Raw genomic sequence first — 16,699 nt, forward strand, 5'->3', positions numbered from 1 at the left:
AATCTAACCAAAAAATTTCACAACAACTACCTTATACACACAAGTGTAAAGGAATGAATAAGAATATGTAAATAAAAATATAAAACACCTGTTCTTCATGAAGTATATGACAAATACAATTTGATTTGATTTATTTTTAACGATTCCCCTCGGACTAAAAAGTTTTGTATATTGCACCATCGTAAATGTCACCAAGTATATTCTCGGATGTTGCCCATGTACATCTGTGGTTAAGGGAGTATCTTACTTTGACATTTTCAAGCAGATTTTGAACTTGATAATCTATAGGAAGCATAGCATGGTCGCTCCTGTTCTTCGAATCATTGATGCCACATGACCTGTTACAGTTTGTGTATATATATTGTTGTGTTGGATTACCCTGTTTCTGACTCCCTATATATATTCACAAAAAGTGCACAGAAAATGTAGTTCTGATCTACTACTTAAATGCTTGAAGGCCTTACTAAACAAATAGTTAGTAGCTGGCAGCGTAGTTGCACAGAATATGTCAATGATTCATTTTAGCTCTGTCCAAGCAACTTTGGTCAAGGCTATTATAGCAGCAAAGGGGAGACCAACTCCATGTTAATGCCCATACTTTTGGAATGAGATGTAGTGTACGTCATATCGCTGAGTCTACCTGTTAACAAGTCATCAGGAATGTTAAAAGGATATTATATATTTTTGAAAGAGGAGGGGTGCACTGTACAATTAGAGCTTGCATGCAAGTCATTAGTTATGAGTGTTTTGAAACACAATCTGAACTTAAATTTTCTCTTTCGATGGTTAACCCACAAAGGTGTTAAAAGTCCAATAGCCATGCTGTTCCTTTTGGTCCTGACATCCTAAAGGACCCCTCATCGTGTTAATAGTCCAATAGCCATGCTGTCCAATAGCCATGCTGTTCATTTCAGTCTTGACATCCTAAAGGACCCCTCATTTTGCAGGTTTTTGTTCCAAACCCACATCACAACCCCTGGTTATCATTTTAATGCTACTGTCAAGAGGTGGACTTGAAATTAATAGAACAGAACTAAGTGAAAGTCGGAACAAAAACCTCTGTGAACAGGGGTGCTAAAGCACCACGGTTGCAAACTATAATGGCCCTCTATTGAGTAGTAACCTGCAACAAGCTCCTTCACTATATCCCTCCCTCCCTCTTGGCCTAGCTTTACCCTGCCTTACATTTAGGTTGCAACAAAGTTCACAGCCGCAGGCCGTGATAGTCTATACATCATATAGACGTCCACAACTAGATAAGAGCCAATCAAACAAGGTTTGTTAGAATGTAATAAAGGGCCACGCTGACTATCGTGGCTGCTCTGAACTATGTACATTGGGCTTTACACGAAGGGGGGCGAGTGAGTGTGAAGGTGAGAAAATCTGAGTGCACTAACAGGCAGCGGCTGGTGCTGGAATAAAAGGCTGATGTTGGCTGTGGATGCCACCAGCAGCTCGGCTCTTACCTGGCCACCTGAAAAAATTACGGGGGTGGAGGCGGGCTTTGGGCGGTAGGGAATGGTGGCACCTTTTGGTGGGGACTAGGAGAAGAGGAAGAGGGAAGACACAGAAAGAGCGTTAGACCAGGACTGAGTGTGTGGCTGTGGGTTTGACAAGAGAGACGAGGGAGACAAAGATTACATCCAAAATGTCACCTAAGTCATGCATTATAGAGGGAATAGGGTGCCGTTTCAGACAGATGTGTTTTCCCAGCCCAGTGTTTTTGTGAGGAGTTTGTCTATTCCTGACTGTAGCATTCTATTCGCCATATCTTGAAAATAAATATTGAAAGACGGCTGGGTATTTTAATAATGTAAAGTATAGGGGCAGCTGCAGCTGAATGTGTTAACAGCAAAAACCACATGGAATCTGATCTTTTGAGTTTTGACTTATTCCACATTTTCGTATGTAGTTCTCGATCCTGATACAATTCCGATGTTCCATTAACAACATCAGATCAGATGGGTTTTTTTCGCACGTGACCTGCCGTTACCACAACAACCCCCCAAAACATTAAAGGAACACTGACAGGAAATGAGCATTGCATCTCTGTGATATTTCAGAGGCTACATCAGTGTGAATGTGCAAATCTGATATGGGTCACATAAAACTGAGTGTGGAAAGTCAGAAAAAAATATTGGATATGAAAAAATATTGAGCTCTTAGAATGGATGTATAAACACAGCCTTAGAGAGCTGCTTGAGTAAGACATTGTATATTAATGTGGCAGTACACATACACTTTGGGTGATGATTAACTCCATCAAATTGTATCACTAGCCATTGTAAGACAAAAGCTACATGTCAGTTTAACTGGTTATCAGACAAGAATAATCTGTACATTAGTAAGTAGACTATCAACCAGCAACCACTTGGGCAGGAGCTCACCGGAGTTGAGTACTGGCACCTCAAATTTTCTACTGCTTGAACTCCTGTTTATAGAATATGCTCCTGCACCTAAATATAAACACATCGGCACCCAAAATGAGTAACGAACCTATTTCAGTCCAACCAGGAACAAGAAACTGTTGACTTCGATGGGGAAAATTGGGGCAATAATAACTAGTTGACTGATTCGATCAAAAGCTGTGTCTAGACCACATTTCTGAGTTAAAGGTAAAATAACACTCTTCCCATGTTGTGAGATAGGAGATTTGAATTACGGTTTTATTTCTAAATGTGATGTTAATTTAAAATGAATGAAATGAGTCATCCAGTTCTCTCTGTCAGAGCACACAAATTGGTTTTGTCTGACCCCTGAAACTTCTGGAACTATAACGTTGTTACTGGAGAATTACTATATTATGTTCAGTCCATTATGTCAGATTTTTTTTTTACCATCACAGCAGGAGTATCTTGGAAGGGGACTAGGGACAGAGACCATTCAGAGTGCCAGCAGAAGCATGACTCTCTCTGTATCTTTGTTCTGGCTATGTGGGTTTTGGTGGCTAGATTCCCATTTTATTGCACTGAAAAACACCTCTCCCTCCAACAGACTTTACCTCCAGCATGACCACACAGATTTGTTTGACACATTGGATTATGGCTTCAGGGGTCCCAGAGATTGTCACGGCACGCTCTGTGGAGTTAGGCAGCATGTCCCCTGCCACCTGAACCTGTGCCCCTGTGGACTGGGGAGAGATAGACATGGCACAGTGAGCTCCTGAGTAAAGACAATCAACATGTACAGATCACATTGATATTGGAAATAACAACATAAGGTCACACTCACAAAGACACAGAGCCATTGACAACTCAAGTAATACGGTGAGGGGCATTGCCTAGTATGACAAGTTTGTTGGGTTTATTTAGTATAGGCAACAGTCATAAGACAGAAGTGAAGTATAGTAAATTGAGGAGTGAGCAAGTGCACACTTCTGGTAGAAGGGTAAAGAATCAGAATGCAAACAATCTTGGCATCATCTTGAGTCCATGATCCATGTCTGATGTTCATGGTATAGCCTGCTACTGTACCTGTACTGTACCGTACCTCTCTCATCTCCTTTATCTTGGAACCTCCCTTCCCAATGAGAGATCCACACTGGCTGGCTGGCACCACCAGACGCAGAGTGACAGGGGGCTTGCTGGTGGCTGGACTGTTGCTCATGGAATTGATTATATCCTGGAATGGGATATAATCTGGTCAAGCATAAGAAACAGTTGCCTGTGTAAGACATATCTTACTTTGATGTTTACTACACCTTCTTTCCAAGGCCATTTATGTTTCTCCCTTTTGTTGGCAAATCGGTTTTGTTGGACCACGGTTAAAGAAAGTAAAGGAGGTTATTCTTCATACATTTTTTATTTGTTTTGCCTAAATGTTAAATGCTTTTATTAAATTGGCATACCCACAGGAATTAAAAATATAAAAACCTGGCAAACTTTTTGGCTTCACATACTGGCTTCAAAAAAATGGTTTCATGTTTTTATTAGTTACTATGCCAAACTAATTAAGACATTTTATATTTTCACAAGGTTGAAGAGTGCCTTGAATTCGTCTGAATATGAAGACAAAATCAGCAACCCTCCCAAGGAGAGCACCATCTGAAGCTATTCTCTATTTGTCCTCACCCAAGCAGTGGTAGCACTCCTGCCTCTGCGTATAGAAGTTACTTAGGACAAGAGAAATTATGATACCTCCTCAAACTTATAGGCAATCATGGCAAAGGCCTTAAAGATGGCGTCTGTTGGGCCAGTGATGGTGACGATCCTCTCGGGGCAGTTGCCCTCAGAGATGTTGATTCTTGCTCCGCTCTGTGAATAATAACAGACGTCATTATGAGCAGCCCTGGGATTAATTAACTCTCATGATAAAAGTGTATAATGGAAAAAAAAGGTGATTGACAACGCACCTCCTCGCGCATTTTCTTCACTGTTTCCCCTTTCTGGTATAAAAACATTAAATGTTTACAATAATCTCAAGTAATTATATTTTTTCTGATACAGTGCATCAGGTAACTATTATTCTTGTGATTGTGTTATGTACAAGTGCGTGATAAATACGAACTCTTGCCTACCTTGCCAATAATACTTCCAACCTCCTAAAACAAATAAGGGAACATGAACATAAAATAGTAGTTGTTATTAACATTTTAGAGTAATCTCAATGCTAACAATAAGGTTATTGATACTGCTTTGGTAACACTTCATGTTAAGGTCCCTTAACAAATAATTTTAAACACTTTGTAAAGAGTTTACTTAACATTTATTTATAATTAGTAAATTATTTATTTAATAAGGTATTTGATCATAGTATGTTCACAATTTGTAAAGGATTTATAATGAACTACTAATTTACTTAACCAGCTACAGATGAAGTCGGAAGTTTAATTACACTTAGGTTGGAGTCATTAAACCTTGTTTTTTAAAATGATTATATTAGAATTTATACCGGTTAATGTGTGCTTTCATACTGTTTTCTTTGGCAACTGTGATATAAGTGAGATAAACGCCTCCGTTCTGTACATGACCTTAAAATAATTAACTCTGCAAAGGGACTTGGCTCCACCCCATCCCGCTGCGTCGTCCATAACTTCCAAGGTAATCTACAGAATGTCAGCATTTATCCCTTACATACAGTTGAAGTCGGAAGTTTACATACACCTTAGCCAAATACATTTAAACTCACAATTCCTGACATTTAATCCTAGTAAAAATGCCCTTATTTGGTCAGTTAGGATAACCACTTTACTTTAAGAATGTGAAATGTCAGAATAATAGTAGAGAGAATGATTTATTTCAGCTTTTATTTCTTTCATCAAATTCCTGGTGGGTCAGAATTTTACATACACTCAATTAGTATATGGTAGCATTGCCTTTAAATTGTTTAACTTGGGTCAAACATTTCGGGGAGCCTTCCACAAGCTTCCCACAATAAGTTGCATGAATTTTGGCCCATTCCTCCTGACAGAGCTGGTGTAACTGAGTCAGGTTTGTAGCCCTCCTTGCTCGTACACGCTTTTTCAGTTCTGCCCACACATTTTCTACAGGATTGATGTCAGGGCTTTGTGACAGCCACTCCAATACCTTGACTGTGTTGTCCTTAAGCCATTTTGCCACAACTTTGGAAGTATGCTTGAGGTCATTGTCCATTTGGAAGACCCATTTGCGACCAAGCTTTAACTTCCTGACTGATGTCTTGAGATGTTGCTTCAATATATGCACATAATTTTCCTCCCTCGTGATGCTATCTATTTTGTAAAGTGCACCAGTCCCTCCTGCAGCAAAGCACACCCACAACATGATGCTGCCCACCCCTGTGCTTCACAGTTGGGATGGTGTTCTTCGGCTTGCAAGCATCCCCCTTTTTTCTCCAAACATAATGATGGTCATTATGGCCAAACAGTTCTATTTTTGTTTCATCAGACCAGAGGATATTTCTCCAAGAAGTACGATCTTTGTCCCCATGTGCAGTTGCAAACCGTAGTATGGCTTTTTATGGCGGTTTTGGAGCAGTGGCTTCTTCCTTGCTGAGCGGCCTTTCAGGTTATGTCGATATAGGACTCGTTTTACTGTGGATATAGATACTTTTGTACCTGTTTCCTCCAGAATCTTCACAAGGTCCTTTGCTGTTGTTCTGGGACTGATTTGCACTTTTCGCACCAAAGTACGTTCATCTCTAGGAGACAGAACGCGTCTCCTTCCTGAGCGGTATGACGGCTGCATGGTCCCATTGTCATGCCCTGGCCATAGAGAGGGTTTTATTCTCTATTTTGGTTAGGCCAGAGTGTGACTAGGGTGGGCATTCTATGTCCTTTTTTCTATGTTTTCTTTTTTTTGTTTTGGCCTGGTATGGCTCTCAATCAGGTACAGCTGTACATTGTTGTCACTGATTAGGAGCCATACTTAGGTAGCCTGTTTTCCTTTGGGTTTTGTGGGTGGTTACTTTCTGTTTAGTTCGTGTTAACCTGACAGAAATGCTGGCTGTCATTTTCTTGTTTTGTTTATAGTGTTTCAGTATAATAAATACAAGTATGAGCACTAAACACGCTGCGCCTTGGTCTACTCCCTTCGACGGCCATTACACCCATGGTGTTTATACTTGCGTACTATTGTTTGTACAGATGAACGTGGTACCTTCAGGCGTTTGGAAATTGCCCCTAAGGATGAACCAGAAGCTTCTAAAGCCATGGTATAATTTTCTGGATTTTCCAAGCTGTTTAAAGGCCCACAGTCAATTTAGTGTCTGTAAACTTCTGACCCACTGGAATTGTGATACAGTGAATTATAAGTGAAATAATCTGTCTGTAAACAATTGTTGGAAAAAGTACTTGTGTCATGCACAAAGTAGATGTCCTAACCGACTTGCCAAAATTATAGTTTGTTAATAAGAAATGTGTGGAGTGGTTGAACAACGAGATTTAATGACTCCAACATAAGTGTATGTAAACTTCCGACTTCAACTGTATGTTGAGCACTTGTTGGCTGATTTTCCTTTACTCTGTGATCCAACCCATCCCAAACCATCTCAACTGGGTTGAGGTTGTGTGATTGTAGAGGACAGGTCATCAGATGCAGCAACCCATCACCCTCCTTGGTCAAGTAGCCCTTACACAGCCTGATGGTGTGTTTTGGTTCATTGTCCTATTAAAAAACAAATGATAGTCCCACTAAGCGCAAACCAGATGGGATGGCATATCGCTGTAGAATACTGTGGTAGTTATGCTGGTTATGTGTGCCTTGAATTCTGAATAAATCACTGACAGTGTCACCAGAAAAGCACCCCCACACAATCACACCTCCTCCTCCATGCTTCACGGTGGGAACCACACATGCCGAGATCATCCGTTCATCTACTCTGCATCTCACAAAGACATGGCGGGGTTGGAACTAAAAATCCCAAATTTGGAATCATCAGACCAAAGGACAGATTTCCACCGGTCTAATGTCCATTGCTCGTGTTTCTTGGCCCAAGCAAGTATATTGTTCTTATTGGGGTCCTTTAGTAGTGGTTTCTTGCAGCAATTTGACCGTGAAGGCCTGATACATGCAGTCTCCTCCGAACAATTGATGTTGAGCATTTATTTTGGCTGCAATCTGAGGTGGAGTTAAATCTAATGAACTTATCCTCTGCAGCAGATGTAACTCTGGTTCTTCATTTCCTCTGGCAGTCCTCATGAGAGCCAGTTTCATCATAGATCTTGATGGTTTTTGTGACTGCATTTGAAGAAACTTGCTTGAGATCTTCAGTATTGACTGAACTTCATGTCTTAAAGTAATGATGGCATTCCATGTGACTACCTCACGAAGCTGGTTGAGAGAATGCCAAGCGTGTGCAAAGCTGTCATCAAGGCAAAGGGTGGCTATTTTGAAGAATCTCAAAAATAAAATCTATTTTGATTTGTTTCACACTTTTTGGGTAACTACGTGATTCCATTTGTGTTTTTTCATAGTTTTGATGTCTTCACTATTATTCTACAATGTAGAAAAGAGTAAAAAAAAGAAAAACCATGGAATGAGAAGATTTGTCCAAACTTTTGACTGGTACTGCATGTGAAGTCATACTTTCTCATCTTTTGGTTGCTAGAGACGTGACCCAGTCATTTGTTCGATAACTTCGATATTTATGGACGTGACCCAGTCTTTTGTTATTTATGTTACATTGCCATTCTCGCTGGCAATGATCTTATCCCTTGCTTGCTAGCTAGCCATCTAGCTACAGCTAGCACAGTCATGACCTCTGCAGCCAGAATAACAATTAAGCAGTTGTTTTCTATTGACATTCATTTGTATACATCCATACCAATGAGCTGATAATGCAGATTTTGCCTGTCATAGCTATAAAAGTTTGCTTTCTCGTCAGGACACTCGTCAACACTGACTGTTAATTATGAGGAGATCGCAAGATACATTTTTTCTTCTTACAAAGCTGCCAATATGATGACCAAATTCAAAAATATCCGTTGCTGAAAACAGCTGGTCACACTAAAAACATGTCGGAGGATTTGACAGCTTTGGGGGAGCCGTGAAGGTTACTGGAGAAATTCATGCTCATCACTGACGATGTTAGGTCATAAGATGCACTCCAAAAATATGTCTCTGCAAAAACAAATCAATGCTAGCTAACTAGCTATGTTTTTACCTCATCGGATCTGCGTTTACAACTCATTGAATTTAAGTTTGTGTAGTTATTGGTTTAGCTTTCTATAAGTTTGTAGCAAATATGGTCTGCATGTGTAGGCACTTATTATGTCATGATTACAAGTTTCCCTATATCTTTTCCTACTGTCCCGTTATCCAGCTTTAATGTCCATTCTATAATGCCCTTCTAGCCAATCAGAAATGAGTATTCAACAACGCTGTGGTATAAAAAAAATGAATTATTGTCAACTCATAAGGTTATTTTTAGGCATTTGGCAATGGCTGATTAATCCTTTCAATACCATGTCTCTAGGTGGCAATTTCCGCCTAATTGTTACTCATGGTTTGACTCACCATTTCTTTACATATTTATAAATGTATTTATATATATCATCAATGAGATATTTATTAATTGTTAATGAGTCAAATAAAATACATTTGTATTTGTCACACGCTTTGTAAACAACAGGTCAAGACTAACAGTGAAATATTTTCTTATGGCCCCTTCCCAACAATGCATAGACAATAACACAATGAACAAATACATAATGAGTAAAGATAACTCATTATGTAGAAGCTGTTCAAGGTCCTGTTAGTTCCAGAAGTTTTAGGGCCTTCCTCTGACACCTCCTGAAATAGAAGTCCTGAATGGCAGTGAGCTCTGCCCCAGTTATGTACTGGTACCCTCTATCGTGCCTTGGGGTCAAATGCCAAGCAGTTGCCATACCAACCTGTCGATGTGGATGGGGGCATGCTTGGCTCCCGTTTCCTGTAGTCCACGATCAGCTCCTTTCTCTTGCTGACGTTTGAGGGAGAGGTTGTTGTTCTGGCACCACACTGCCAGGTCACTGACCTCCTCTCTATAGGCTGTCTCATCGTCGTCTGTGATCAGGCCTACCACCGTCATGTCATCAGCAAACTTAATGATGGTGTTGGAGTCATGCGCGGCCACGAAGTCATGGGTGAACAGGGAGCATAGAAGGGGCATAAGCACACACCCCTGAGGGGCCCCTGTGTTGAGGGTCAGCGTGGCGGATGTATTGTTGCCTTCCCTCACCACCTGGGGGTGGGCCATCAGGAAGTCCAGGATCCAGTTGCAGAGGGAGGTGTTCAAAAAGTGAAGGGCACCCGCCAGCTGGTCAGAGCATGCTCCAAGTACGCGTCCTGGTAATTCCTATTAATGCGCCCTGGTAATGCGGCCTTCTGAATGTTAACCTGTTTAAAGGTTTTACTCACATCGGCTATGGGGAGCGAGTTTACAGAGTCATCTGGAACTGCTGGTGCTCTCATGCATGGTTCAATGTTGCTTGCTTCGAAGCTGTTAGGGATTTCTTCTTCGGAGGACGATATGGCGAAATCATCATTGGAAAATGAGGACCAATATGCAGCAGAGTTGAGATGGTTCATTTTGAACTTTTAATAAATTCCAAAACGAACATACAAAATAACAAAAACGAACGCACGATACACTGACAGTCCTGTTAGGTTTACACACACTAAACACGGAACAATCTCCCACAAATACACAGACAAACACACCCAACTAATATAGGACTTCCAATCAAAGGCAACACCACACAGCTGCCTTCAATTGGAAGTCCACCCCAATTAACTCAACATAGAAACAGATCCACCAGACTACACATAGAAATACATCAACATAGACCATAACTCAAAACCCGGAAATAATAAATCAAACGCCCTCCTAACTAACACACCACCCTGAACCACATAAAACAAATACCCTCTGCCACGTCCTGAACAAACTAAAATTACAATTAACCCTTATACTGGCCAGGACGTGACAGAAGCGAGCATACGAGGCATTTATACTGAACAAAAATATAAACACAACATGTAAAATGTTTTTCCCATTTTTCATGAGCTGAAATAAAATAACCCAGAAATATTCCATACGCACAAATAGCTTATTTCTCTCAAATGTTGTGCACAAATTTGTTTACATCCTTGTTAGTGAGCATTTCTCCTTTGCCATGATTATCCATCCACTTGACAGGTGTGGCATATCAAGAAGCTGATTAAACAGCATGATGATTATAAAGGGACAATAGAAGGCCACACTAAAATGTGCAGTTTTGTCATACAACACAATGCCACAGATGTCTCATGTTTTGAGGGAGCATGCAATTAGCATGCTGACTGCAGGAATGTCCACCAGAGCTGTTGCCAGAGAATTGAATGTTCAACGTCCAATATTCAATGAGCCAACTTTGTTTTAGAGAATTTGTCAGTACGTCCAACCGGCCTCACACCCGCAGACGACATGTAACCACACCAGCCCAGGATCTCCACATCCGGCTTCTTCACCTGCGGGATCGTCTGAGACCAGCCACCCGGACAGCTGATGAAACTGTGGGTTTGCACAACCGACAAATTTCTGCAAAAACTGTCAGAAACCGTCTCAGGGAAGCTCATCTGCATGCTCGATGTCCACACCAGGGTCTTGACCTGATAACTGTTCGTCATCGTAACCGACTTCTGTGGGCAAATGCTGATCTTCAATGGCCACTGGCACACTGGAGATGTGTGCTTTTCACGGATTAATCCCGGTTTCAACTGTAACAGGCAGATGGCCAACAGCATGTATGGCGTCGTATGGGTGAGTGGTTTGCTGATGTCAACTTTGTGAACAGAGTGCCCCATGATGGCGGTGGGGTTATGGTATGGGCAGGCATAAGCTATGGACAACAAACACAATTGCATTTTATCAATGGCAATTTGAATGCACAGAGATACCGTGACAAGATCCTTAGGGCCATTGTTGTGCCATTCATCCTCTAACATCACCTCATGTCGCAAGGATCTGTACACAATTCCTGGAAGTGTGTTCGAGTTCCCGCCAGTATCCAGCAACTTCGCACAGCCATTGAAGAGGACCGGGACAAAATTCCACAGGCCAGGATCAACAGCCTGATTAACTCTATGAGAAGAAGATGTGTCGCACTATGTGAGGCAAATGGTGGTCACACCAGATACTGACTGGTTATCTGATCCATGCCCCTACCTTATTTTTAAGGTTACTGTGACCAACAGATGTATGTCTGTTGTCATGACGTTGGCCTGTGGGTAAGGTTTATGACCCCCCCCCCCCATAAATACCTTTCTCTCTTCCCCTCTCTGAATCTACTGAAGGACCTGAATAGCCTGTGTTGAATATAGAGAGTCTGGGAACATCAAACAAATGGGGAAAGGTACCACATATTTTGTTAATAAAACCAGTTGGAAATATGCTTGGGAACGTAATGAGTATGTATGTCAGTTTGGTTGTCATCTGAGACATTATGACTGATGACAGGACGACATAAACTGTTTCTGAGAAAGTATACACCCTCTACTTATCAGAGTCACATGGAATTGTTCTGCAATTGAAATGTTTGATATTGAAAATGTTTGTTAGGAGATGAAATGTAATTTTAGCTTCCGAATGAGAGATTTGGGTTTTCATAAGGAAAGTGCCCTGCTCGATCAGTAACCCAACCCTGTGAAGAGACAGGGGTTATAAACGATGAAACACCTCCCTCCCCCTCTCCACTATATAATCCTTTGACAAAAAGATAACCAGTGGTTCCAGTACGGGAGGTCTGCAGCCTCTACGTTAGAAGGACACACATGTCAAGGACAGAACTAAGCCAACCTCGGCGTGAGCTCTGGTATGAACTGGTATGAACTTTGAGCTTATTCACTACAGAAGTGCTACTTCCTAGCCGTTGAGTTAGCAGCGGCCGCTGCTAACGTGGGTTAGGAAAGGACGGACGACGGATCCAGTCTAACAACCAGACGAAGATACCACCACGTATCCAATGGACCACCATTGACATTCTTCCGAAAACAGGGAGATCTGTTGGCCAACCCGGCCAGCATCTACGACCAATCTACCGAAGTGCAGCTCAGAGTAAATATTTATTGCATTTTCCTTTTCCAAATGGGCGGTAATTTAGAATGCATAAGATAATGTATTTACGATAGCATAGCTGCTGTTTCTCTGTTCCTAAATCTTCCCGCTCTTTCATTCAAGCCCAACCCCCTTTCCTTTGTGTAACCAGCCGTCATATCTGTTTCGTCTACCAGGACGTTTTCTGTATGACATCATTGTATTCTGTGTATTTGTAATTCTGTGTGATTAGTTAGGTATTTAGTAAATAAATAATTAAACACAATTTTACAGTGCCTTCTCCACTTGTTAGCAGAGTATACTCTGCTTCCTAAGAATTTAACATTGTTCAATGATCCGAAAAGCGTCTGAACAGACATTTTTGGCGCCCCCTGTGTGGACTCTAAAACTAGGCCGCACGTTTGGGTAATTTCGATAACATAATGGAGCCCCCGTGCGAGGAATCTAAAATAGGATGAAGCTTTCATTTTGATTCAGCATATATAAAATTGAAAAGCAGATTACATAATATACCAAGTTGATTATATACATTATGGGAATTGTAGACTGGAATTATTGGTGCGTGTGTGTTCCGGAGAATAGCCTCCGTGTTGTGCTCTGACGTAGTCAGTGGGGAGCATAAACTATACATGTATGTATGATGGCTGATAAAGCTATCTGAGAAATAGCGCGTTTGGCCAAACGCTAAGTATTTCTGCCTCTCGCGTTTCAGACGCGGGTTGGCTAGGTCATTATTAATTTCTCGAGCGAGGACAAAGAGCCAGCCGATTGAAATTTAGGAGAGATTAGCTTGACCAGCGATAAGTATCTCTCTGTCTCTCGCGTTTCGATGCGAGTAGACCACGGTGCTTTTCGTTGTTTCCCGCGAGTTCCGGTTAAAACATCGTCAAATATCGCCGAAAAGTGTTTGAACATAATACGTTATAAGTAAAACCTTTCCCTTGCCAAAGGAATCCTATGTTGAGCACTTTTCAGGCATCAAGTAGCATTAGCTTGCTCGAGATGCTAAGCTGAAAAAAGGGAAAACAGCCATTTTGTTTGTGCCACATGGTAATTCATCCGACTTGAGTTGGATTTCAGCGTGTGCCAGCAGGGACCTTTGAAGAGTCACCAGTACTTTGCTTCAAGTAGAATTAGTCAGGTGACACTCAAGTCGTTACTCGTGATATCCAGACGGATATCGATGTCTTATTCAATTGAACTAATAATTGAAATTGCCAGATTTACATTCTCAAGTTTAAATAATATCCAAATTGATGAGTTTTCTAAATGAGACATTGTAATCTTTTTTCCACATGAACCTAGATGAATAAACCTCTCAGGTTAATTAAAGTTTAAATCCCATATAGCCTATACAGGTTTGATTTATCATTAAAATTGATCAATCAGTAAAATTTGGTTTTTGCAAAACCCATTCAGTAATCCAGTACTGACAGAAGTCCCGCCCCAGCGGGAATCCCATGTGGCTTCGGCCCAAGGAAGAAGTGTACCATAGTGGGGAGTGTTCCCAACATTTAATCTACTGTTTACACTTATGATATCCAATCAATGGAGATTGTATGGATTATCATCTCATTCAATTTAATAAGTTAAATTGTTGAACATACCTTAATGTTCTTGCAATCAAATGAGACACTTTTAAACTTCCCATATTAACCTGGATGAAGCGACCTCGCAGGTTAATTCAAGTTTAATACCCAGATAGCCTACCCAGGTAGGATTAATCATTGGCATTGATTAATTAATTCAATTTGCTTTTGCAAATTCATTCACGTCCAACTTCCACTATACTGGTACAGTACTGATGGTTCGTCAACATCTATAAATAGATTAAACTTGTCTTTGCAGCTTCCAATGAATTCCAAAACCAAACATTGAAAAAAAAAATAGGAACATTTTTCCTCTAAATTTTTCTAATAATGTGCAAGCTACCAAAGGAGGTGGTCACCACTCCTCCGCTAATTAGTGAACCTCCACCCATAAAAAGATTGATCTCTGACCTCAGCAGTGATACCAACCCTAATTATGCCATTAGAAAAACAACAGCCGAAATTGCGAACGCTCTCCAAAATCAACCATCAAATACAGGCTTTGTGACTGTTCTCTCCACTTTAGCACTTATGTATCGCCATCAAAGGTTGGCATCGGTCCAATACCACAGTGCACAGCTGAAGCACGTGCAAGACATGGCTAACATGAGGGCACAGGTGGAGAGAACTGAGCAACTATTGACAAAAGCAGGAAATGAAAACATTCTGCTAGTCGAGGAACTGCGTTTGAAATCGGAACAATTAAAAGTAATTGCAAATACTTATGACGATGAACGAGCACAAACTCTCCAACAAAATCGTCATCTGCAGGAACAACTCGATTTAGCCAAAACTAAATGCGATGTAGTCCACGCCAAACTAGATAAATCTGTCGAGTTATCTACAAACAGGAATGCGCAATTTGATAACATGCAGGCACTTTTGTTGAACGTTACTCAAGGTAACAATGTTCTACTCCAAATTCTGCAGACCAAAGACGATCAGTTGATGAACACAATGACAAAGTTGGATGACAAATCAGCAGAACTTATTGAAGTCGCTGACCAAATGAATGATGAGAGAACTCAGGTGATGAGGATGGAAATATTGATTTCTAAGCAAGCAAAGGAAATCTCATCACTGAATCTCTCGCTCCGTAATCGAGACCTCTATCTGCAAACCATGACAGATAAGTTTGAGACCGAAAGGAGCAGGTGTGACGCTCACGTGTCCAAAATTGGTACTCTAAGCGCTCAAGTGGACTCTGCAATGCAGCAGAAGACCATCCTTAGGGACCATCTGGAGGAAGTCAAGAATGGTCACGCTCTACAGCATGACTACCCATCCAAGCAACCGGAGTCCGGTACTCAAAGGAGTGAAGACGATAGGTTTCAGACATTGCCTCCATCATGTGTCCCTCAGTCTTCTCCTCTTGGCCATTCGGCAGTGAGTAATATGGAGCCTCTTGGCCAACAAAGCCAAAGCTTGGCTTCTCCTCTTGGCCTGTCGGCCCCAATTTCTCCACAGGATGAAGCCAACCCTCTCCGCCCGCTTGGCGCGGAATACCTTGACAAACTCGTCAAGAATTTCCCCACCTTTGACCCCGTTCCAGGTCAGCCAAACGATACTGAGACGTTCCTAGCTGACATAGAGGACGCGTTGGGTGGCTACCCGAATGCTACGGGTTCTGACAGGGTTTACCTATTGAAGCGAACGTCGAATAGACACGTGACGAGGTTCATTCGCCTACAACAGCAACACGTGCTAAATGACTACACTAAACTTGCCACAGCTTTGATATTAGAATTCAGTGGTTCTGCGACTCGCAAACACGATAGCTCACTGGCTAACACCGTCAAACAAGCTCGGAACGAACACCCACAAGCTTTCTATCATAGGCTTCGTTCAGCTTACTTTGGCCTACTCACGGAAACAGGAATGGAAGAGCTGTTACCATTCAAACAAATGTTTCTGTCGAACATGTATCCCACCTTCATTACCTACTTGGGCCCTGCAGCCCACGTTGGCTTGCCTATCTTACAACTCAGAGAGCTTGCAAGCACAGCTTTTGAGGCATCAAAAGTTCACAACGCTAAGAGCCCTGACCACTCGGTTTTGAAGTTTGACCAGGAGCACTCACTCCAGTTAGAGGGTGCATTATCAGGTATTGGAGCGTCGAGAGATGACGCACCACAACAGTTTCTACCTCGAAACCATGATTCCAATAACCTCCGCGGTCAAAATAACTGTAAAGTACGTAGCCATCAACATGACTACCGCTACAATCGACCCGTTCGCTACGTTCCTGCACCCAACCCACAAAAAGTGTCAGAGCACAAGGGTAACAAAGGGTTGAAGGACGATCAAAACGTAGACCAATGTTCTCCAGAAGTCCCACTACGGGAAGAACTTAAGCGAGAACAATTTGAGAAAAGGGTAAAAGATAAGTCACAAGGACTAGACGGGGAATTACCGGACACCAGGTCCGCAGAAATTAACACCCATAGCAAGGACGTTAAAGTTCAAATTTCTCCCGCTCTCATTCAAGACCCTATCCAGGGCCCGCTTGATCAAGCAACAAGCCCCAGGGCTTTGTCTGTAGACTCTGATACAAAAGTTAAGAAGAAAAAGGTCAAACGCTTCGTTAAAGCCAAGCCCACTCAAAATCAGAAAAGTCA

General features: G+C 41.6%; 1 protein-coding gene across 5 annotated transcripts in view; it reads right to left on the reverse strand.

The window, feature by feature from the left end:
* Positions 1-16,699, reverse strand: part of pcbp3 (poly(rC) binding protein 3) — a 181,377-nt gene that overhangs the window by 48,797 nt on the left and 115,881 nt on the right. For all 5 annotated transcript variants that reach the window (XM_082966945.1, XM_082966943.1, XM_014163880.2 and 2 more), the window contains exons 6-11: positions 4,517-4,540; positions 4,352-4,384; positions 4,137-4,253; positions 3,490-3,621; positions 3,002-3,130; positions 1,467-1,541 (exon numbers count right to left, since the gene is read on the reverse strand). In XM_082966945.1, the coding sequence (XP_082823071.1) occupies positions 1,467-1,541; positions 3,002-3,130; positions 3,490-3,621; positions 4,137-4,253; positions 4,352-4,384; positions 4,517-4,540 (510 nt within the window). The remainder of the gene's footprint in view (positions 1-1,466; positions 1,542-3,001; positions 3,131-3,489; positions 3,622-4,136; positions 4,254-4,351; positions 4,385-4,516; positions 4,541-16,699) is intronic.

The sequence above is a fragment of the Salmo salar genome, chromosome 21 (assembly GCF_965601325.2).
Source record: "Salmo salar chromosome 21, fSalSal1, whole genome shotgun sequence".
In the NCBI taxonomy this organism is placed as follows: domain Eukaryota; kingdom Metazoa; phylum Chordata; class Actinopteri; order Salmoniformes; family Salmonidae; genus Salmo; species Salmo salar.